General features: G+C 41.6%; 1 protein-coding gene across 11 annotated transcripts in view; it reads left to right on the plus strand.

Moving 5' to 3' along the window:
- Positions 1–3,054: 3,054 nt before the first annotated feature.
- Positions 3,055–24,111, plus strand: part of LOC124408801 (diacylglycerol lipase-alpha) — a 41,213-nt gene continuing 20,156 nt past the window's right edge. For 9 of the 11 annotated variants that reach the window (XR_006929472.1, XR_006929470.1, XR_006929471.1 and 6 more), the window contains exon 1: positions 3,056–3,606. Coding sequence is in view for 8 of the 11 variants with exons in the window: in XM_046886001.1 (XP_046741957.1) it covers positions 3,512–3,606 (95 nt within the window). In the remaining 3 variants the exon portion in view is untranslated. Of the gene's footprint in view, positions 3,607–5,958; positions 6,099–24,111 lie in introns of those variants that run through there. The other 2 variants (XM_046885999.1, XM_046885997.1) reach the window with 2 other exon arrangements.

Raw genomic sequence — 24,111 nt, forward strand, 5'->3', positions numbered from 1 at the left:
GGTAATTTTCGACTTTCGACTAAAAATGGTAATAACTAAATTCGTAGGAAATTTAATTCTCCACAGTTTTGGTTGTAACAATTTTTTGTCTAGGATCGATATTCTCCGACTTAAATGATAAATTCACAATGGCGGTCCAACTTACTGCAGAATCTGGTCGAAATTGTGGATTTAGACTACCATTGACCCCCCCAACGATTACAAAAAGAAAATTGTCGTATCTAAATTAGGCAATAATGCCTAATGTACATTTCGACTGGACTATAGATGGCTCGGCATCGCGAAGGGCTGTGCGATGAAAGGTGGGGGGATGCGAAGGGGGTTCTGCAGAGTTTGCGGCGCGGAGCGCCGGGTGGCTCGACGCAAGCGCCGGGACGCCGAGGGTTGTGCAGTGTGTGCGAGGAAGCTGCCCTCGACGGACGTCAATCCGTCGGATCCGACGGAGATGGCCGTGGCACGTGGTGCACCGAGAGATTTAACCCTCTGACAAATTCCTCGAGCTTGCGGCGGTTAAGCGGACGATAGTGCGAGGCTCCAGTGACCGTGACGAGACGGGGGATGATAATTTTTAACTACTATACTTGCGTCGCGTACACTTTTACACTTTGAATTTTTACCGTTTTTCAAACTAATCGAAAAAATTTATTACACAATACACCGTCGGCCGTGATGTTTGGAAAAGTAGTCGATAACGATGTGACGATACGCTGCATGCACACCGTTATTAGTATGTACATGACTAATAATTGCAGGAGTCTAAGGTTGTAATGTATTTCGATGTGTGACGCGCGATTGCTGATTGCTCAAGTGCGTTGCAGGTTGACTCGACGATTTATTCAAACTGCAACGTAAGCCAATCGAGAAACGTTCTTACCACTCGCGCACTTACAGTCAATCCTTTTTCAATTTATTACAATACACTTAAATTAACATTATATCGTACTTGACAAGTGTTTCTTCGGTATTCCGTTGCAGATTTACAATAATTTTCAATAAAATAAAAAATACCGTGTGTGTGTATGTGTGTGATGTAATAATTAAAGTGGTCTTAAATTTCTCTCTACTTGTCACTGCACCGTATGGATTAACGATTACTTATGTATGCAACCCGTAATATAAATTATCGAAAATATTTTTAACCGGTTTATAACCGTAATTAACTCGTCCTGGAGGATTGGTTGTGTTATAACTCCTCTTCACGCCTAGACAAGTTGTTTTACAAACGAACGCTATCAATTTAACACCATGATTTTGAATGATTTGAAAATTCTCCGCAAGGTAACTACTCGCTACGTATATCACGCCGGTTGAAAGTCCAAGCGTAGTAGAAAAATATAGTAAGTTAGTTCGTGCAGGTATGGACAAATAATTTGATTTTCGGAGCAAGAATATCCCGGCAAAATCGGACCTCGCCTGTATTTCTGTGTGCAATTACACACTCCTCGCAACCTCGCTGCTCATTCAATACAACGAAACGATCCTCGACGTAACGAGGATGACATAAATTCTACCTGAGGCAGGCCTGTTGAAGGCAGCCAGCTCAGTTCGAGGCTTTGCATTGGCACCGTTGCCGAGAAAATCCAGAGAGAAAAAAAAAAAAGAAAATGTGACCCTCTGCCCGTCGGTGGCCAGCCACACTTAGCATTACGTTAACGTAAAAATAAGCTTACGCCCGGTTTTTACAGCCAAACTAAACTCGGCTATTCTTATATTCCTATATAGGTTGCGGTGTATACTTACGATCATTATCGAGTCATGGGTTCGTGGAATCAAATCGATTCATAATATACCTGCCCGCATCCATGATCGTCGGTCTTTGGCTTTGGATCGTCGAGTAATTGAGTTCCTCGGCCAAATCGTAACGTTGGGAAGTTTCTTCGATTGTATATCCAAGACTTTTGTACACGTGTGGTTTCAAAATCAAGATAATACAGTAATCCATAATTAGCAAAGTCGTCTCGCTTGGCTTCCTTCCTTTCTACAGTACACACAGCCGGGTATATTGTACGTATCTTGAATTTCTTACCTTAATACAGAATATTTCAGCCTAATTTCAGAAAATTCCGATGCGTATAACGAATTTAAGGTTGGCTAAGCATTAGGAAGCTTCATCGCGAGACACTTTAAATTAACTAATGAACTTTCATGACTATTTCAAATTGTAAAGGCCGCTTCCTGTTGCGTTCAATTAGATACAGGCGACTACTCGCCGAGGTACGACTCTCAGCCACACCGATATACTTTCTTCTGCTTCGGTTTCACCTATTTTTACACCATATTTGTATACCCTACTGGTCATTCTATTTTTTTTTAACCAAATTATTTGGTGCTCGTGTCAACGTACAATTCACGTATAATTATAGTGGTAGTATAATCTGCATAGTTAATTCGGTGTTACATTAGCGGGCGGATAAAGTTTTGTCATTGAAAATTTTTGTCTCCTCCAAATGTGAATTATAATGTATACTCGTTGATGTTGTTTAATTACTAATTATTTCCACTCCTAGGTAATAACAATTTCGGTGGACACAACAGATTATCTTACTCCTGTGAAAAAGAAAGAAATTATTGTTAAAATGCTGCAAATTCGTGCACGTCCGTTGTGGTCGCGAAATCGAGGTGAATGGATTTCAAGGAATTAATGAGTATCAATAAATTCTCTATTCGATACGTTTAATTTTTAGCAATTTTTTCCTCATTTCGTGGTAACGGTTTTCCGGTTGGAATAACGCTGACGGGTTGATCATCATTGCTTGATGTGCAAAATGATGGATTTCAATGAATTAACGAGAATCAAGAAATTCTGTATTCGATACGTTTATTCCTCAGCAATTTTTTTCTTACTTCGTGGTAAAGTTTTTCCGGTTTGGAATAACGCTGACGGGTTGATCATCATTGCTTGATGTGTAAAATGATCTTACTTCAAGAGCCTGGACGATATCGGGTATCAGGTATTCCACATGGGTCAGTAGTTTCCTGTACAAACCGTGACATGATACATTTCACGGTGGATGAACGCTCGTTTGATAATAAATAAATTACATAAACAGTAACCACTAAACCAGTAAAATAATGCGTATAAATAAGTGAGCTGAATTTATCCGTAACACACGCTGCATTCTTGATTCGCGAGGATCTTGTGAAAAAACAGCTAATACGAATATTTATACTTAAACCAATATGTACGATGCAAAGAGAGAAAAGTGGCGTGCAAACACAGCTGTATTTTGAAGTACGTAAGAGTGAAATTGTAAAGTAACAATATAATACGCACAAGTGAATATAGATGGAAACTGTGCAACGTGTTTAATAAAAGTCGAGTGGATCGAGTAAAGGTGCTGCAAAGACACAGATGAGAGACATGGAAGTAGCGACGCGGCTAAAAGGGCTGCCGAATAGCTCGGAAACATTAACAATTGGCTCAAGATTTGTGCATATTTTGGCAGACTTTAACGAGCTGTTAATAATGAAGTGCGTCGTTAGAACATAGTATTGGAGATCGGTTGGGATCATGCCAGGTATCGTGGTGTTCCGACGCCGATGGAGCGTCGGCAGTGACGACCTGGTCGTTCCCGGCGTCTTCCTCTTCGTTCTGCATCTCATATGGTAAGTTAAATTGTGTTCAATATAGGTGTGCGTATATGAGGTTGCACTTCTTGACCATCTTGATTCTCGCTTACAAAAGCCTTGAGTTTTGAAACTCGTTTTAATCTTTCTCCGGAGCTGCAGGCGGATCAATTTTTTAAACTTATTATACATGCACGCCTATATTGCAGCCAATTTCTTATGACTACGTAATATAAGGTTCACATCCTCATTTTTCAAGCCTTTAACGTGCTCTTGACTGAATCTATTGTAATTATCTAATCGAGTACAATGAACATTATACACGATTGCACTCGATTATTCAATTGGCATTTCCGTTGAGCTGTTATTCTTATTTGGAAATTATTTTTATCATTCAACATCTCCGTTCCACCCAACGGATGGATAGGTAGACAGTGCCGCGTAGGATGGAGTTTCAACCAACTTCTGCGTCAGTGGCGGTTTTGTAAAAGCGTATGCACTCTTATACTGCACTTTGTCCAGACTCAAATGAATGTTTTCCCTTTTTCCTTTACGCGCTTTTTTCTCAGTCAAAGCTCTGCGGCCGTCACGCCGTTACAGTGCTCTTACTTTCTGTCAAATCCAAAAGAAACGCATGCAGTGTTCGTTTAGAGTGGGCGAGGATTCGTATAGCGTGCGTCGAATCACTGTAATATTTGCATTCGAGCAAATATCACCCGCGTTATCGCATATTATGCACTTTCCGTAATACTGTGATCAATTCTCATATTTTCAGTATTCTTCGTCATCTTCCAGATATCGCTCATCTCTTACGTCTTTCCTGTATCGTATCGACGGAAAACAGGATGAATAAATGTTGTTTTACAGTCCTTTTTGAATTATACTTTTTTAACTTGAAAAGCGGCCTTCGTGGCAACAACAAAATATGGTATATTGCAATTATTAACTCGAAATGAATAATTTGAAATTAAAAACTGAGCAAACCCATGGCAAAAAAAATAAAAAATTTGGCCATTGGATTTCAATAATTAAAATTGATTGATAAAATCAAGGTCACTTTATTATCGATGGAATAAAATCATATTTCGTATTGTTAAAATCTTCCCGGGCAAGTCATGTCCCCCTGCACTTTTGTGAGGTCTCACTCCGTGCCGCTAGAATTTTTTCCCTCCATAGATCGATGCCGGCGGTATACCGTCAACGCTTATCAATACGCGTACATATCTTCATCCGTGACACGATATACCCAACTAAGGCACCTGCTTGATAAACGTCTATGTCTATGTCTATACTGCCGTCATTGATGTATCGAAGATCAATGTGAGATTGGGGAAAAGTTTAACAGAAATCTCAGTGTTGACTGTTACCCAAACGCGTTTAAAACCAGATCTTTGGAGCTCACCGCGGTGTTTGAAAATAGCAGACACGCTGCTGGGACAGCTGGGTGACACTCCTGAGTAAGCAGAGAATGTGTGTGCAGGTAGCGTTGACAAGTAAATATCGTGTACGCTACGTAAAACTACCGTGTAAACATATAAAATTGGTGCAGTATACGAGAATAGTCGTTAAACGTTCGGCCATTTCCGAATCATCGTGTTTATACATTGTTAGTCAGAGGTTGAACCGGTCGTTTGATTGTTGGATGCATTCCTTCGATCATTTACTGCTCTTCTCTCGTGCCTCAATTCTCCATCTCGAAATAGGTTTTATCACGACGCGTCCGAAGGAACCTCATCGTCGAAACTTCCCAAGCTGGAAGCTGTGCAGTTCGACTCACTCGATATCCGAGGTTCTTCAGCCAGGCCAGAACTCGGGTTTAATTTAAAACAAGATCCAACATACGTACCCACCTCTCAGCACGCTCCCGCACATGCTGTTTTCGGAGTGGAAGGTCAGTGCCACCAGATTAACGGCTCGCCCGACCGCCTCCATGATCTCTAGTTTCACGCACGTCTCAAGGCTTCTCAGAGCCCCCTTCAACCATCCAATTTTCCAGACGTCCCGGGATCCGGCATTGCTCCGAATTCGTGTAATCAGTAGCGCATCATCCACACGTTCATTGTCAGTATCGCTAATTTCTGAGAGCATATGCTTATCAGCATGTTAACTTCCGCGTGTACTTTTGTAGCTGCAGCTTTTGCCGGTATAAGTAAGCACTTCGCTGCTCTGCTGCAGCAGAATTTGAGAGTGTGGGGAAGAGTTGTCTATATCTGGCGTCGGTCGTGCGTATTGGAGGCTTTTATCGCAGCAGTCGTCACTCGAGGAAAGTTTCACAGTATATGACCCTGTTCGTCCGCGTGGTACTTCAGTGTTGTTGTCATCGGCGAGTATATAGTACTGTCTGCTGTCGAAGTTGACTTTTGGCTAAAGAAACAACGTTGCATTAATTAATTCGTCAATTTAATTAATCACATTTTCATATGTACGGTCATTGAAATGCCCAGTTTAATCGCTTTTGGAAGACGATGGAGAATCGGAAGCGACGATCTCTGGATTCCTGGATTCAATTTGGCCGGTCTTCATATTCTCATGTGAGTGGTCAATTGATACTTTGTAACGATACATCGATCGTTATGTCCTAATCGATTCCGCTTATTATATGTTTATCCTTCAATTTCGTCAGCTTCCGTGAGGATTTCAGCTAGTCATTTAAATTTTGTGCACAGATTTACCTACCGGTATGATTGCTTCCGGAACTGATTTCACTCCAGAATTACTCGAAAATTGAATCTAACCTGTATGAATCTACCTAAATGTAGACGGGAGACTTTTTTCACCGTCGGAATTAGATTGTCTTTAATGCGAACCTGCAGGCACATTTGTGTTATAATGTTATATAGACTCCGTTACGTCTCCGTTACGTCTTCGTCCGCCGTTGTGTATCAAAATCATTCAGCATGATGCATAATTCATATATTATACCCGCCTAGTCAAACAGCGCCGATATCACGTATGTAATAACTTTCTGGCCATTAATATTTATAACATTGAAGACGTCTCTGTTTTCGGGTAAAACCTTTCCCAAAGGTTCACTCCCAGAAGTTATCCTTCAGTCTCGCTGAGGCCCAGAAAAACCTTCAAGTCTCTTTTATCCTTGCGAATAGATCAGATTTAGTTGTAACGTTTCGTGAGAATGTAACACGAGGTTTAACTTTTCCCCAAAAACTAATACTCTCGAAAGATTCGTCTACACGGCCAATTGCTCAACCGAAATCCACTGCATTTGGACATGGAAGATTTGGACATTGTACCCAACCGAGGGAGACAAGTAAATGTGGGAATTAGGGAGATGTATAAGCGTGTATGCTCGTTGCCTGTTCATCTCGTCCAGTATTATGGATTTTCCGGTTAACGACTGTAGGATCCGAAAATTTAGTAGCAGCCAGTTTCGTTCATCTCTTCAATTTCCCTTGAACGTCCGGTTGATAAAGCATCAACTAGTCCATGCTATCGACTCAATTACCTTCGAACATACACGGTGGCTCAACCGTCCCGCGATATTTGCTTGCCTTGAATCTCTGTCGACCTTGAAACTAATTTCTAGTCTTCCTGCGAGCAGTTAGAAAGTTTAGTCAAATAACGGTCAATAATGCTGCATACATTTTTACCGGCGCAAATTCGTACAACATTTATGCATTCGTAACAGTTGTTACAGGTGGACATTTTTCGCGGTGTAGCGAACACTTGTAAAATCTATTTATATACGCTATATCTGTACTAATTATACACATAATGATCTAGGCTATTAAGAAAAGCAAAAAGGTAAAAGTAAGAGTGTCGAGTTAAATATGCGCGGGTTGTATACGGAATATCCAGTTTTCGCTGGTTCTTTTGAATATTCAATATCGCTTTGTTCAGTTGAATTGTTAAAGCATATGGAAATAGAGCTTGCGGAATGGAGAAGGTTACACCCTCGCTGGGTAAGGTAATGCTAGGGCTAAGACTTGGATAGGCCACGTTGTATTTTACAGGCTGAACCATCTCTTCGCTATACACCCACCCACCTGGGTACCTATATTACCATATGCCCCGTGAAAGCACACGCGAGTAAATCGCACGCTCGAATGACCTTTGAAAATCCATAGATACGGTGCAGGTAGAAGACGCGAAGTCGATGAAAAAATGAAATAACAAAATCATGCGACACGAATATAACCTGCGACCTTTTCCCCGTCGTTACGTGTTACTTTTTTGGATCTTTGAAGCATTATGCGACTAATTGGAACTATAACTACCCGTGTAATTGGCCTGCCCGAACTTTTTTTATTTCACGCAGTCTGTTATAGACTCGAAACGATGAACTTGAGAGTCAGAAGAAAAATTATTGAATTTTACCAATGCTGTTTTACCAAATGATGGTTATTCACTTGCGTTTTAAATGTAACTACTCGTGATTTCATAATTTTAGGCAAGTTCGAGTGATTCCTCAACTTGTTATACAATGTTCTGTTGATATCATCCTTGCGTTAGATGAATTTTTTAATCAGCGTATATAGTGTAAGATAAACGAATGACTCGAATTAAGAGTAAAGTCTATAGTGTCGGATGAAAGCATCTCTTCCGAAAAATTTGTGTTAAATTATGTGAGAGGGTGTTCCACACCTGCGGCAGTGATACATCCTCTTCAAGCATTGCGCAGCCAGTGCAGTATATACATGTAATGCGGTATGTCGTCACGCGTGAACAGGGAGAGAATTTCTCTCGTAGTGTCTAAAGGTTTTGTTTCATTCCTACTGTGTTACGAATCGTAACCCTCGAAATCACGTGGCTTGCTTGCACTTGCCCAATTTTCATTTCAACGTAACCACGAGAAGCTTTCTTATCTCGAAATGGAAACACGCGTGCCTGTCCGCCAAAAGTTCCGAGACAGTTGGTCACGACTCTTATCTGATTAGCAGATACATCATTGGACATAGTTGCAGAGTCGTGATGACTCGAGAGAAATCAGGTTACGCACCCGCGTATCGATGGCGCAAATGCTTTGTAAAACGTGTTTCAATTCGCACCTCGTTTCAAGCTCCGTAATGAAGGTATATCCGTAATTAGAACTTGAAGATACATATGCATCTTCTATGATTCACTGACTCTCTGGATTTAATCAGGCTTTTCAAGTGCCAGAAAGAAATATGTATCTGAAGTAGCTAATCTCCGTAAACGGCGTTCCGATTAAATCTCTGCATGAAATTATCTCGCATACATATCAGATCTATAAATATCTTTACCGTGTATAGTAAGTTTACGCTAATCGACTTACGATATACCACCGATCACCCTGTTTATTGTCATAAATAATTAATATTTGCGTACTACTCGCGATACGCCAAAATCTCCATTCCCTGTTCCAAAAACTAGGTTTCTCGGCTATTTTCACCTTTTGTCGAAATTCTTTATGCATCCGGCGTGAGTATAACGTGTATCTCCTATTGTTGTACGAAATGATTTACTAAGTCTTGCTGCTCGACTTGCAAATTACTGATTAGTCTTTCATGACATTTGGCTGTCTCACCTTTTCCGACGTTATATTCGTGTGAGACAGTATATCTTTTTCTCTCTTCTCCGAAACGTCACGTATGCCATATTGTAGACTTCTGCTGGCAAAATTGTTTGCGCGATTTCGAAGTTGAGCCAGCAGCTGCGAAGTACCAAATAATAAGATTAAAATAAAACGCAAAGCTCTGACAAACTTTTACTTACCCACTGATGCGGATCAAGTCTTGAAGAAGAGGTTTCTCTCAGGATTAACTCGCGAAGGACGAGAAGTAGAGTCACGTAGTAAGTCACGCTTTTACGTAGTGAGTTACACGGTAACACCGAGTATTTTCCATCAAGATTAGTAAATCATCTCGGTATATAATCAGAATGCGTATTGCTTCAGTAAGAACGGTTAAACGAAAACAAAAGGACTTTGATTAGATTGTTAATATAACGTGAAGGATTGTATAAATTTTTATCGTAATAGATCGTTTGTAATAGTAGATCAAAAGAATACAAAATAAAAAACGAGATTACTCAAGAGGTGAGATAAAAGAAAATGCGTTTCATTCGCGAGGTAGGCTTCACGTGTTCCGGAGCCATGAGAAAACGCAGGGCAAGAAAAAGAATGAAGAGTCCCAGATTGCCTCCTCCAGATCCCTGCACACCAGTTTACAGGCAGGACTGTCTGCGGTTCCTGCAGCAGTTGCAGATGAGATTACTTACGTAGCTTTCGGCACTGCGGCAGAGGGAAAAATTTAAGTTGAATTCGGTTAATTAGGGAAAATTTAAAGACAAACCTTACTTACGTACAGCAGGTGGCGGATGGTTCATATGGTATAATTCAAACTAATCGACCCGGCGTTACCGAAAAGAAAATGAATCAGCACGTAGCCTTCGTACGATAGAAAATTACAGGAACGTCAATTTGTTCAACGAGTTTTTCTTACCAAACGCTAATTGTTGGTGGGAAAGAAAGTCGGGATTCAATAACGCGGAAAATTTTTATTACGACTAGATTTTTTTACCGCACTGCTTCAGATAACTGGTACGACAGGTTTTCCGCGTCGGTGAAACAGAATAATAAAAAAAAATGGGGGAAAGAACTATACGTATGTAGAACCATATGGTCGATTGAACAAACGAAACAAATATTCCTCACGCATGAATAAAAGTCAAATTCCAGTCATTCTGTCATATGCATAATACGCAGATACGTGCCAATTGAAACACTTCGGCTTTTTGGTCGCAGACGATAATCACAAAGCAGCGTCTGCTCTCCTAGACGTATATTTCACTTTTCAAATGGCATATTTTTTACCTCGACTGTTTTCAACAGAAATAATCCGAACGAAGTAATAATTGGTATACGCTTCACCTCACCGATGCTGTCGTTGTTTCGATACATATTTTTTAGCCACTCACTGCTTTATTCTTCAAATCCTCAAGTTTATCGGAAAAGAAGTTTATTCGAAGCCTTCAGCACTCGACATCGTAGTAATCAGTCGATACAAGTTCAATAAACGTCAAATCATTGCTGTAGGCCACTTCTCAATGCAGTAAAGTTGAAGTGCTATCTTGTAAATTGGAGACGAATCCATAATAGACTGCAGCAAAATGGCTTGATTATTTTAGTAACGTACCACGTTCAATTCGTTCGTATTAAATAATATGTAACATAGAATGTAGGAAGTGATGCGACGGAACAAAATTTCAAGTGAAAGTTTCTTTCTTCTTAAAATCAATAGTACTTTGTACAGGAACGAGTTTATTTATTTCAAGAGACTAAAAATTTCAGTCTCATTTTCAAAATTCGCCCAATATTTCCTTGTGCGTTCGAACCTTGTTCAAGAAAATGAAAAGAAGATAACAATGCAATATCGATAACGCTAAAAGCGTAATGAAGTAATAATTATTAATTTCCACCTGGCGATAAAATCTGCTCAACGATCGTTCAATTAACCGTCTCGGTGGCAAGTTGATTAGCGCTTTAGCTCTCAACAGCGTTGCAGATAATGAATTAATGCTGATGAATTTTGCTTTATGTTTGTAATAATAATGTGTCAGACTCTGCCCAACTCTGCACTGTTACACTCGCCTATATTGTATACAGGTATGTATATGAAAAGGAGACTCGAAGCGCCTCATAAATTATAATAGTGGGCGTCTAGAGTACGTTTGAAAATAAACTGCGCAAACGCGCGCGTCGAATAGACTGGTAGTAGTATCTCATTTTCACCATTATAATATTATGCCAACTCGCTTTAAGTATAGGTACATGTATTTTGCCTCGCCTGTAAGAGAAACCCGGGTCATAAATACCTGCGGAAACATCTTGGCAGCTTCACAGATTCTCGAAAACTTTGAACGCATTATAACATCATATACAAATTACTTTATTCTTCCCTTGCGCACTTTTTTCTTCTTTTTAAGTTGAACTTTTTCATCTCGCTTCTTCGTGAAAGAAACATCACACAGAGCATGACTCTTTCTTTCTTGACGCGTGCAGCGTGGATAAATAACATTACATGCAAATCTCGCTGCAACTATGAGTTCATAGCTGAACATAATACATAATATACGGCACTTGCGCAATTAGCTTTTACAAAACAGCTTCTCATAGTTTTGTCATTTAATGTTCTGACCGCTGCAGCTTAAGCAAAATGTTGAATTATATAAGTCTAGTAGCTAGTAGCTACGTCATTCAACTCGATTGATTAACAGAGAAAAAAACACCTGCATGGAACCCAGAGATTTGGTTTTTAGCTTGCAGTGTACTGGTAACATTGCTATTACAACATAGACTGACTCAACTCCGGATGATTAGTGGTTGGCCGAATCGTAGCTTCACTGTACAAAATGGCATTATTATCGGGTATAATTATTTAAACCACTCCCAAAAGTAAGAGTGTACAACATCAGTGAAGCGTTAAAATATTCATTTGCATGCGATGACCTCGTATCGACTTATGTCATCGCTGCAATCACGTTGGCTATTAAATTCGAGTTAAATTACACTCTCCTAAGTTCTCTTTTCAACTTTATCTAATGTAAACAAACTAGATTTCATTAATTTTCTTATCTTTTAATTAACAAGTATATAATGTATACACCTGTCATCTCAAGTGTTACCGTTCAATATTCATGAAAATCAAACACCCGATAATTATGTAAAATTGACGGTAGAATTTGTCACCTCTTAACCTATCACAAAAATGCAGACGCTGACAATCGTTCAGAAAATTCATTGTACTAAACGAATCACTATGAGTTCTTAGTGCAACTTTTCTTCTCATGTGCTCAAAGTTCAATCCGCAGTGGTGTAAAAAAAAAACAAAAAAAAAAAAAACAAAAACAAGAACACTCGCATGCTGCTTAGAGATCTGAGGGTGCATGTAATTATACAACATACAATTAATCATCTACCCCGAGACCGTGTCTGCAGAAGGGCGCAAATAATATGCAAGCTCACGTTTTGCAAAGCGCCATTGTTTGAGCGCGGGTAAATACGGGTATGCGGATAAGCGAAAACTCATAGCAAACCGCGCTTTAATCAACTGTCGGTTCAAGTTTAACGTATAAATTTACGTTTATTCGTGCTTTTCGTAGCAATTAACAACTGAGTATAACAATAATTGTTTGGATATCTGCATCTGCATTCATAACATACGTTTCTGTCAAAGGTATGTGGCTACGGACGTTCGTATATGAATAATTGAACGATGCTTTGTATTTCAGTTGAGAATTAAACAAATGCATTTCACTTCTTCAACAATTTTTGGGCCCAACACCTGAAATACGGTGCGTAATTTTTCACCGCCGTTTCATCATCATCATCATCATCATCATCATCATCGTCATCGTCGTCGTCGTCATTCCTGCAGCTCAGTTCCATTATATTGTACGTGGAGTTCTTTGCGGCGAGCTTTTTATCAGCGGGAAAGCGAAACGTGCTTAATCGTGTAAAATATATTAGTCGTTAAATTGTAATTTATTGGTGTCAGTAAATCTTGTCAAAGTTTGAAAGCTCCTCGGCCGTACTACGGAATACCAACGTTTAAGGTCTTTAAGAGCTTGAGGCTGTGCAGTGCAGTTACGACCCTATAACAACACGCCTTTTCCTATATGCGGAATTCCACGCATTAAACCGACACACATCTGCCTCATTGCCAAGAGCGGGATGATCTATTAAAAGAATCACCTTCAGCTGGACGATCGTATGTGTAATTCAAAAAATCATACGGCGATCGCTTGCTAACCGATCAAACATCGTCTTTGGTCTCTGACGCCGCCGCAAGCTTTGCGCGTTAATAGAACCGGATATGCCTAACTTTCTTGTCCGCGTGTCGTCAGCAGGATCATCAGTGTCTCATCGTATCAACATCAAACGCCGTTGTCTCACCGTTTTATCGAGCAAGAACCGAGAAACTTTTTGAACCGATAAATCCCTTCCCTAAGTTCAATTTCAAATATACTAGCAGCGGCGTTTGTATGTACAATCCGTCTCTCAGATGATCCGTTTTTTACGACGCGATCTTTAACGCCCTCGTTTTACGCTCGGGTCGTTCGACGACTACCTGGTTATGAGAACCCATGGAATTTGGGCTTTCACGTGCCCGTATTGACCCGGCGGATAATGCACGCGGCGAAGAGTGTCCGTTGTCTTCGTGGCCGTTGAGCCTCCCCCGATTTCGGGTGTTGACAGTGCCGATGAGAAGCTCGACGCGCGATTAACGGATAACCGCTTTCACCCTCGGTTATAACGCTCTCCGTTTATTCGGCGACGACGAGAGCCTCCAAGATATTTTTCTCCTCATCTCGAAAGTGACTTGACGGGGATTTCGTTCAGCCGAGGGTGTGGAAAGTGGTCGTGCGGGGTGGTCTTGTAATCAGGCAAATAAATAATCCAACGGCCCAGAATTACTCGCACCCCCGGGGTACACTATGTATGTATACGTATACATACGTCCGGAAGATACTCCGCTGGAATGACAAAATCCAGGGGCATGTACTCCGAATGATTACGATCGTCAATCTGGAGGAACCCCCGCGAAGAATTGAGGCGCACGGCGGAATCGGCTCGGCGGTGGATATAATCAATGCGGCTCTCGCTAATTTTTTATCCTAATTTCTCTCTCTCTCTCTCTCTTTCTTCTGCGGACGATGATTTGCTCCGCGGGTTTTTTCTTCGGACCGAACAGTCAAGCCGACCCCCGAGCTTTCGGCGTTTTTGGTTCGGGGGGCATCGCGACAAAGCCGCCACCCCTGCAGGCACTGGATACGTCATCAACAGTTGAACGTTCAAGTGCCCCTCGCACCCTCGCAGCGGCTCCATGCAAATGGTTACCCAGATTACCCCCGCCTCGTTTTGCCGTTTCACCCACTCGCTAGGCTTCTACTTTCGTGAACTCGGGGGAGGCTGCAGTGCTGAAGCTAGGGTGGCGTCATGCCGCAGCCAGCCCTTCGTTATATGGTAAACGAGCCTTTGTCTAACGGGGAGATTTTGCGCCATGGTTTCACCCCACGGGTCTTACTCTATGCGTATAGTTTTTACTTGGTAATATTCTTCGGGAATACTTTTACCGTAGGTAGGTAGGTACCTACGTGTATATCAGGCCTTGCCCATAGTGCCCATGAAGTTATGAGGAATAGGCGACTAGGCTTTTAGCGACAGACTGATATGGAACGTCATTATAGACGAGAGATACGATCAGGTTCCCCAGACAAACAGTAAATCTATTATTTTCTCGCCTAGCTTGTAACCACGTCGCGTCAGGCTTGCCAATACGACCATTAACGGTACGCCTAACCGAAACTGAAATTTGTTTTCTTACAAGCTTGAAGATTCAAGCAACAATAATTTCTATGAAATAATGTACTTTTTTATTCTCTTTGAATTCCTGATGCATCCTTTCACAGTTGAATTTGGAAGACTGCAGCCAGCAACCCCAGCGATCGCGGTGAACTCGGAACACTTTCATTCATGCCCGAAACGCAGGCGCAATTAAGCAGGCTGCTGTTTTACCTACAAAACGGGTTTTCCGTTAATGAGAACGCGGGGCGACGTCCTGCACCTTCATTCACGAGCGAAACCTGGCTGCGTGACATCATTGATACCGCACCCTCCGCTCTGTCGTGCCACATATTTAACATTCTCTTCATAAACTGCCCTTTCCTTATGACTCGACGCCCTTTTCACTTCTTCTTCTCTTTTTCTCCTCGGTGATGTAGGCACATTTATCCCGCCTCGAGGCTTCCCGAACCCCGAAAGGGTTGATCGAGCTTTCATTCGGGATCTCCACTCTGGTAACGGTGCTCAGACTTGAAGACGAGGTTTGACGACGGGTTAAGTTTCACCCTGATATACTCCTCCTCCTGTCAAAACGCCTTTTTCACTACAGGGACCATGTCACTCATTGTCAGTTCCTTCGGGGTTAGCTCGCCTGCACCAGCAGACGCTCGCCTTTTAACATTCGAGTATCATTGACTCTCTCCGATGTCACGTCGTGAAGTCTTTCTTTCACTTCGGCATTGTGTCTGGGCGTCGTGTTCACCTTTCGGTTTGTACTCACACTGAATTTACCCAAGTCTTGTCTATTCACCGCCAAACGTCCCTTATACTTCGTTGCTGCGATGCTGGGACGCTTGGAATGTGCTTCAAAACTTGTTCAATTGAGTCCTTAAAATCTCTCGAGTTTTATCAAGTTTCTTCCCGACCAGAAGCGAGATTCTTCTTCAGACCTGACATAGCGGATTCAGCTACCGTAATCTATCGCAAATGTTTTATCGCTCTCATTATAAAAGGAAACAAAGACATCCGCACAGCTGGCCAAGTTCCTCAAGTATCGACGTAGCTGACCTACATGTGGTATCACGGTTTTTTTTAATATTGCGTTACCGTTTTCGGGAATTAGTAGATCTGTAATTTAATACCGCAATTCCGAGCTTTCTTTACGTCTTTGTAATCTGGACAGCTGAAGGAAAATATTTGAAAATAATGATGGCAGTCACGCGAATGGGATTGATTAAGACCGTGACTGTGATATATGTGTAATACATATAAGCGTTGTTATCCATTCTATGTAATCGAGAAGGTCAGGAACGCATAGCTCGGCGTAGATTTATAAAAATTTCAGTATATCGGGTAGGCCTTGGAATAAATCCATAAATTCATGTGATTTTCGGTAAAATTGAACTTGCATAATATGTATAGCCGTAGCTGCATAATTCCGCCGATTCCGACGTTCGCGTCGTTACCACTGTTACAAAAAGTACCAAGTTTTCTCCCTCGAAGTTTTTTCCTCTTCCAAACAAAATTCCAAACGCTTCTGTATGCAATTCACCCTAATATTCACCCTGACTATAGAGAAAGACTTGTTATTCGTACTTGTTGGCGTCTCGTGAGAGTTTCATGGAGTATTCTTCCTGAATAAGTCAAGCATCTTTTGCTCACGTGATTCTATTCTCGTACCCAGGCGAATTCGGGGATAGGGAGGTGCGCTATATGTATACCTATGATACAGCGCATGAATACCGGAGTGAATGATTTTGGTTCGGGAGCTTTCGAGAGATCCGTACACTCACACCCCGCGACTTTCGCTCCCCTTTCGGGAATACGAATCTATAAATTTTTGGTCCTCCGGCTAAGAGCGGGAGCCATTTCTCCGGCAGCGGTCTGATTGATGGTCTATGAGGATCGGAGCAATCGGTTGAGAGAGAAAGATTTTATAATCTATGTAACACTGCGAATCCCGCCTAATAACCGCGTTGCGTAATCGATAATGAATTACTGTTGCAACAAGCAAATACGTAACAATTTCTTCGTACGACAGATTTCGCCGAACGATTAATTACTCTACAATTTGTTATGTCGTCACAGTTGGGTAACGGGATTGTTGATTATTCGTAACCGCAATTTATACGCGTGTCTGTACAATGCTCGCGTTTTCTTCAGAGGGTCGAGTGATTGGCGTGAAAAGTGATATACAAGCCACTGACTCGGAGTGATTGATAGTAGCAACGTTTGTCTCCGCTCAGCCGTATAAAATCCAATGCCTCTGGTGTGTGTAGAATATTGGAAAAATTGCGGAGTTGGCGAATTGATTTTAAATTCTGTAGACCCATCGATTAGCGAGGAGGCGCTGTTTTAAATTTTGAATAGGTACATGAATGACGAGCGATCGCAGGTCGAGATCCAGCCGATCGTAATCAGAGGTTGTAGATCTAGTATATACGGAATGTTTAATTAAATTACGCCCCTTACGGGGGGAAAATAACCACGTACACAACGTCGGAACTACTGCAGCACATTTCTAGGGCTGCTTGGAATAAGCCAACGAAATTCAAGCTGATAGTCAATTCAAAAGCAGCCTACGTAGTTCCTTCGTTAGACCTTTGCGGAATATTCGCTTGAGAATTGATATCATTTCGGAGCGATGTCGTCGTCCCATTCGAAACTATAACTTGGTCACTTACGTCAGTCGTTTGAAGTCATTGACGAAGCTTGATCGCTCCTCAAAGAAAGAAAAATATACGTTTGTACCTATGATTTAGTCTATTCTGAGCACGCGCTCATCGGCTCATAAATACGCGCTACCTCTCGTCATTGGATACAGATTACACGGCTCCATGCCTCTTTCGAAATTCCCCCGTTTACATGATTGTACTGGTCACGAGGGACCAGGCTTGACGTTGATATACAGGAATGCAGACACACCGGGTGTGCGGCTGATACCGGTGTAGAAGAAAGGGTCCGTTATCCGAGCCATTTGTTACCCTGTCGATACGAGGCAATCGGGGTTCAAGGGCTGCTCTTTTTCTTGTCATTTTCAATGGGCATGCACTGTAGCTTGATTAAAATATGGCAACGATAGCCCGGAATCATCTGAACTCGTGTTCGAATAAATCTTAAAAATGAAAAGTAAAATTTCATCTTGAACATTTCCTTAAAACCGAATGAAAATTTGTACCATCTTACGACCTACGAACGATATGTGCAACTGTCGTGCCATTCGGAAGTCTTTAAAGGTTCAGACTCTGGGAACGAGATTAAATTTTCTCCTTGTAATATATTTTTCGCATATATTGTGAAGTGAATTTTCAATGAAAAGGCTCTCCCTTGAGAGGGGAGGGTTTACTTGAGAAAAGAAAAAAGAGACGGAGAGAAGGAAGACGGCAAAAGAGTATTGAGAATGCAGGGAATTACTTACACGGAAAAACGTATCCTCGTCGTTCTTGAAATTTCAATATTCCGTGCAACTTCATCTCCGAAATTCGTCTCTTTCGAACCCAGACCCGCCGCCGACCTTCCGATTGTGACCCTTGGGACTTTCATCTTCCCCATACGGGTGTATTTTTTCATTAGGGTTCTCGCCAGGGAAAGGTTCGCTCGAGAAGTGGATAGGGTAGGTATGGACGGAAGACGAATGCTTGTAATTCCCGCCAGCCAGCGTTGTAACAAATAAAACTAAAACTTGATTATCGTTCAGGGATCTTGCTACTCACTTAAGTTCTCTTAACTTCTCTCAGGTCACGCCGGAGGAACAATTTCGTAGATTATAAGCGGTTATACAGACCTGCACGTTATATCGTTGACTTATTACATACATAATATATTTATTTTCCTTCTTCGCCAGAGGCCAGAGGGAATCACCACCGCTCGATCTTCAAAACCACACGATTGTCCTAGAAAGATGTCCTATTTGATTGCACCCGCTCAACTCTTTTATGTTCGCCATTTCGTGGATTGCCTATTAAGTGATAACCACGTATACCTGCCTTATACTCGTAACTCGGAACGTTTAAGGTTACGTCTCAAAATCTGATCTTTTATCCACAGGAAAATGAGATTTAGACTCTTTCGTATTCGTGCTTATGAGTAGCTGCTTTCGCAGTAAATTAAGTCGATTAAATCGCTAATCGACGTTACTGTACAAACCTTGGGAATATATATAATCATATCGCTGTGTGCAGCATGAACCCTTTGCACTTTGCTGGCGTGAGATTTTCAAAAGCCTCATTTGAACTTCGACAAAAATCTGCAGCTGATTAATCGCGAAGGTATTCAGCTGAAACGTCTTGGACTAGTTAAGTTTAGGGGTGACGATGAGCGCATTCTGGGAAAGCAAGAACGCGAATGGAATTAGGTATTACATGCCGTTCGTCCTCCCTTCAAAATCGATTCATATCCGAGTGGATTCGAAGATTATGAGGAGCTTTCTAGGTATTTAAGGTGTGTGGGCTAATATCGTAAAATCAGATCTTAGCCTCCATAAATTCCTCACAGGGATTTGAGCAATCTTTCAGCTCCCTCAGTCGGCACCCCAAGTCCGCACCGTGTATTTACCGGGCTTTACGATACTCGGTGTGAAAGTAGCCGATAGCCAATAACCAGAAATGGATATGCTCCAACCCTTCGCCAGCCTTCCTGCCCCTCATCTTTTCTCTATCTGAACCCCGTATTATTCTCAGGCCGAGGATAGAGTGAAGTCATTTACTCGACCCAGAGATTTCGGGACGCGGAGGACAAATCTCTGCGATGATGAAATCGGGTTCTGTTATCCTGCACGCAACTTCGAGGGAGGACTTCGATTAACGTTCCGCTAGGATTTATATTATTTTCCGGAACGCACAGTTTGCGGAAATTGTGCTCCGTGACGGCGTCACTTGCGCATAAAATCGTTGTCGTAATCTTGCGAAAGTGTGGCTACAATCCTTCCTCTTTCACGAAGATATATATATATTTAGATTGTATATTTCAACCATTCGGCGAAAATTTATAACTCGCCGTTCTTCCCAAACGCATATACGCAAGGCGTTCCCGCCCTTTCCATCTTCGTCCAGTTTCGGCATCTCGCAGAGAGCGCCTGAGAGATAAGGAAGCCTAGACCTTAAACCTTCACAAATGTCAGAGGTTACGAGATTTAATACTTCCCTGTCCTCGCGCTTCTCTGCCTTTCTAATTCTTTGTTCAATGCCATTTGTCACTTGCACGTCGACGGTTTTCATTCTCGTTTCGATACGAAATCGCTGTGGGAATTCATTTATCTTTCACTCTCACTTTTCACTCGTTTTTGCATAAGAGATTTATTCTCGTTTCATTTATACATCTATACGATTTACAAATATGATTTATCTTTTTTGTGTAATAAACTGTGAGATTTTATTTTATATATTCTTGATTTTAATCATAAAAATAGTTCGATTCGGAGATCCTAACGATTTATTAGCAGTACCGTGTATTAGTCGATGAGGATTATGGAGGTACCAGCCCATGATAATTAGCTTCCGTGGGGAGAGAGAGAGAGAGGGAACGAGAGAGAAAGATTTATTTGTTGACTTATGTCCTCCTATGGTGGACACGTTCGGAGTAGTGTTCAAAAATTCGGCCGTTGCGCAGGATTTTGCGACTGTAATGAGCTTGATCAAGAGACGTTCCATAGGCAATAAAAATCTTTCATCAATCAATCAATCAATTAATCTCTTTTTCTCTTTTTCTTCCGATACTTCACACGAAGCTCTAGGTGTAATCCACTCATTGCTTGTACTCGAAACGAGACACGATTTTTTCGGGTGACCTGATTCCACCCCAAAAAAATCAACAACTTAATCATCTACTTCTTTATCCCTTGTAACTTCTTCACGGAAACTCTCTCTCATTCCATGACTTCTGATTTTCAACCCAGTTGCGTAAGATGGCTTCTCCGTCTTCGTCCTCCGGGTCGACCTCTTCCAACGTCCAAAAGTTCTCATAATTATATTTCCCCCACTGCTTACTCTCTCTTTCTCTCTCTCATATTAGAGAGAGATTTCTGAGAAAGTTTTCTTGATACAGTAGATTCTTGGCAAGTATCTGCACAAGCACCGCAGAGTATCGATATTTCCTATATCACGTCAACGCGAAGACGATCATCACTGACCGACCTTGATTTTAATTTTACTTTCAAATTTCTCCGCTTACCTGCACTCCTTCTCATAATCAGACTCAACTCAATCGACTCATCGACAAACATATTCAACGAAGCGGTTTCCCTTATGCTGAATACTCGCTCCTTCGTCATGGGCTTGCGGTGTGTTTTCCGCGCAGGGGTCGCTACAGTCACGCGTATAGTCGGGAAAGGAGGAAAAGGAGGAAAAGGAGGAAAAGGAGGCGAGAGTAGGCACAGTCGAGCAGGCCGCATGGAAGGACGTCAGGCGTCGGGCGTCGCGACGCCTGGGTGGGTTGTCGCACCGTGACTATACCGCCGCCGTTACCCCGGTGTAAGGCAAATCGATAGCCGCTACGCAACCCCAACCTTCGCATCGCATCCCTTCGGGTTCCCGTCTCTCTCGACGACTCGTCGGCTCCCCGTTTTCCCCGTTTTCCCCGTTATCCCCGCTTTCCCCGCTTTCCCCGCTTCCTATTCCTTCAACCCCGCAGTGCACTCCACTCCACTCCGCTCCACGCTACCCCTCGCACGCAATCTCCACCTGGTTTCGGGCCAACATCCGTGACACCGCGTGAACTGCATGCTTCCGACTTTCCTCGAACACCTGTGGACCCACCTGCGTTGCACTATCTATCCTCGGGCTTGTTATTGTACCTTACTTTACTGCACGCTTCACGAAGCACCTGTCGCAGCAATCATTTCTTCATGATTGTATGATTGGAGGAAATAATTGCAGTGTATTATTGAATTTAATACATTATATTCATTCGTTTAGGTGTTTATTTATTCATTCGATTACACCCAACAGTGAGTAACAGGGCCATTTAGCTTAGGCGATACATAGTATACGGTGAAGAACATAAAATCCAAGTTACTCACTAACATGGCGCAAAAAGAGATAAACGAAAAAAGGAAACAATGCAACAACAGCTCGCGAAGTAATATATACTCGGTCATTACAGACCTCTTTTTCTTTTCTCTTCGTCCGAAAGCTTACGGTTTCAGTTGCTGAAATATGACCGGCGTGGTAGCGTATATAGCAAATACTTGTGCGATTACGCTGAGAGATATAGTCGTATATACATTTGTTGCCTTCAACCATGAAGTCTGCTTTAATTATTTTTGGATTCACGATTTTGCCGAAAAACCACAAGATTTTCGGTACTGATATAATTATTCCATAATGCACAACAATTTTGTTAAAATCATCAATAATATCACACGTGCTTGATTATTTCGATAATACAGGGTATTTGATGTGTTCGAAAACACCCTGTTACGCGTATATCGGTGGTGCAATGGTACGGTTATTGTCAAATTGCAGAAATTGTACACAACGTACTGAAAAAAAAGCTGTCCAATTTCAGTTTGTTTTATCTTAAACAGTAATTGTCACTATATGATATTATCAAACGTGTACCTATTTCTCTTAAATGGTAGATACTTGCGGAATGAAGCAATTAGCACAATAAGAAAACAATTTAGTATGAAACACTGTGATTGCATCAAATAGCACTTAGCATGAAGCTTCCGCGTGATTTTAATGGCACTTTTATAGGTACAACTGCATTTATGCAAATATACTTACAATTATTTTAAACAGCAGAAATCTACAGCGATCAATTCATGTGCCTCGTGTAAAGTCTGACTTGTACAAGTGTGTACGTGTATAGCTAGAGCTGTCGCCTTTGCTTTCCATTAACAAGCTTTGGTCAGGCTTTTCGCAACTCTTGAGATTTAAACTTTTACCAAGTTATACAAGTATATTCCCCCTGCTTCTTACGTACGACAATTTTTGTTTCCTTTTTCTACTGTTCTTAATCCACTTACATCTTCTTGTTTAAAGTAATCCTGTAATCGGTTTTGAGACCTTTTTATGGACGTCAATGACGGTTGATAAGTTTAACTCTGCAAGTCTTGGCACAACGAGAAACAGAGCTCTCTTCTCTTGGCTTTTCTATTTTTCTTTCCTTATTTTTTCTTCATCGAACACTCCGGTTTATCCCAAGCACTTTGCTGTAACGCAGATACTGCGAAGTTCAACATACACTTACGATCCGTCAAGTACACCGTATATATAGTGTCGATTTGTTTCACACCGTACTGCAGATACAGCGAAATAAATATGCGGAGCCACTCGCGTCGATAAGTTATCTTGTGGTAATAAATTTTTGAGACAAAAATTATACACATTTGAGAATAGAAACACGTATAAATTTACACTTTCAATTCGATAGATTTCACTATTGTGGAATTATTTACGGGATATCATGTGTCGAACATTGTGACAAGGGTCAGAAATTTCGTGTTTGATTTTTATCCACGTTCCTTTATCCTATTCCAATTTGCAACGAGAGAGAATTTTTCGAATATCCAAATTCCAGGACGAATGGAAAACGTGCCCTTGCAGGTATGAATTTCAAACAAACTTATAAGCAGAATAATTGCAGATCTAGGTTGTTGAAACGAAGTCGTATTCTGCACGTAAGGAATGGTGAAATTACGATGAATTGCAATGTATACTACATCGTATAAAAAGTTTCTTTCATGCTGATCAGACAAACTTTAGCCGAGTGCAGGCAACGAAACGTGCATTTTGGTGATGCTTGCAAACTTTGCGAAATCTGAATGTGTTTCGTCGTCCTTTACGAGCGATTTGAATGTAGGTATATTACGGTATAAAGTAGAATTGAGCAGAAGTGTTCTTCAGAACTTACAGGGATTTATCACCAAAGCATCATCCAAGGCCGAGGCTCCCGGCTCATAAATTTACTTTTGGTCTACCGCACCGCCATTTCGGATAGTACATGGGTAATAGTCTTCCCCAAGGGATAGAATTCCGAGTGAGTACCGGGATCAGTGCGGTTCTTCCAGAAGAGGGACAGGCTTGAGCAAATTGATTTTAACGATTTGGAACTTGGGAGTCGCGAGGTATTTTCCGCAATAATTTCGCTCACCTTTACGGTTCGTTTAGCCCAATTTATCAAACGAGAGTTTTCAAACGATCGAAACTTTGTTCGTGGCCGCGTTACAGTCACCTTTATATTCCGGGGTCAAAACGACGATGACGAACGGACAATGGAGTTGCGGGGATGAAACGGGGACGGGGGCGAATTCTGCCCCATATAAAACCGCACTTCTGCCA

The sequence above is a fragment of the Diprion similis genome, chromosome 8 (assembly GCF_021155765.1).
Source record: "Diprion similis isolate iyDipSimi1 chromosome 8, iyDipSimi1.1, whole genome shotgun sequence".
NCBI classification, from domain to species: domain Eukaryota; kingdom Metazoa; phylum Arthropoda; class Insecta; order Hymenoptera; family Diprionidae; genus Diprion; species Diprion similis.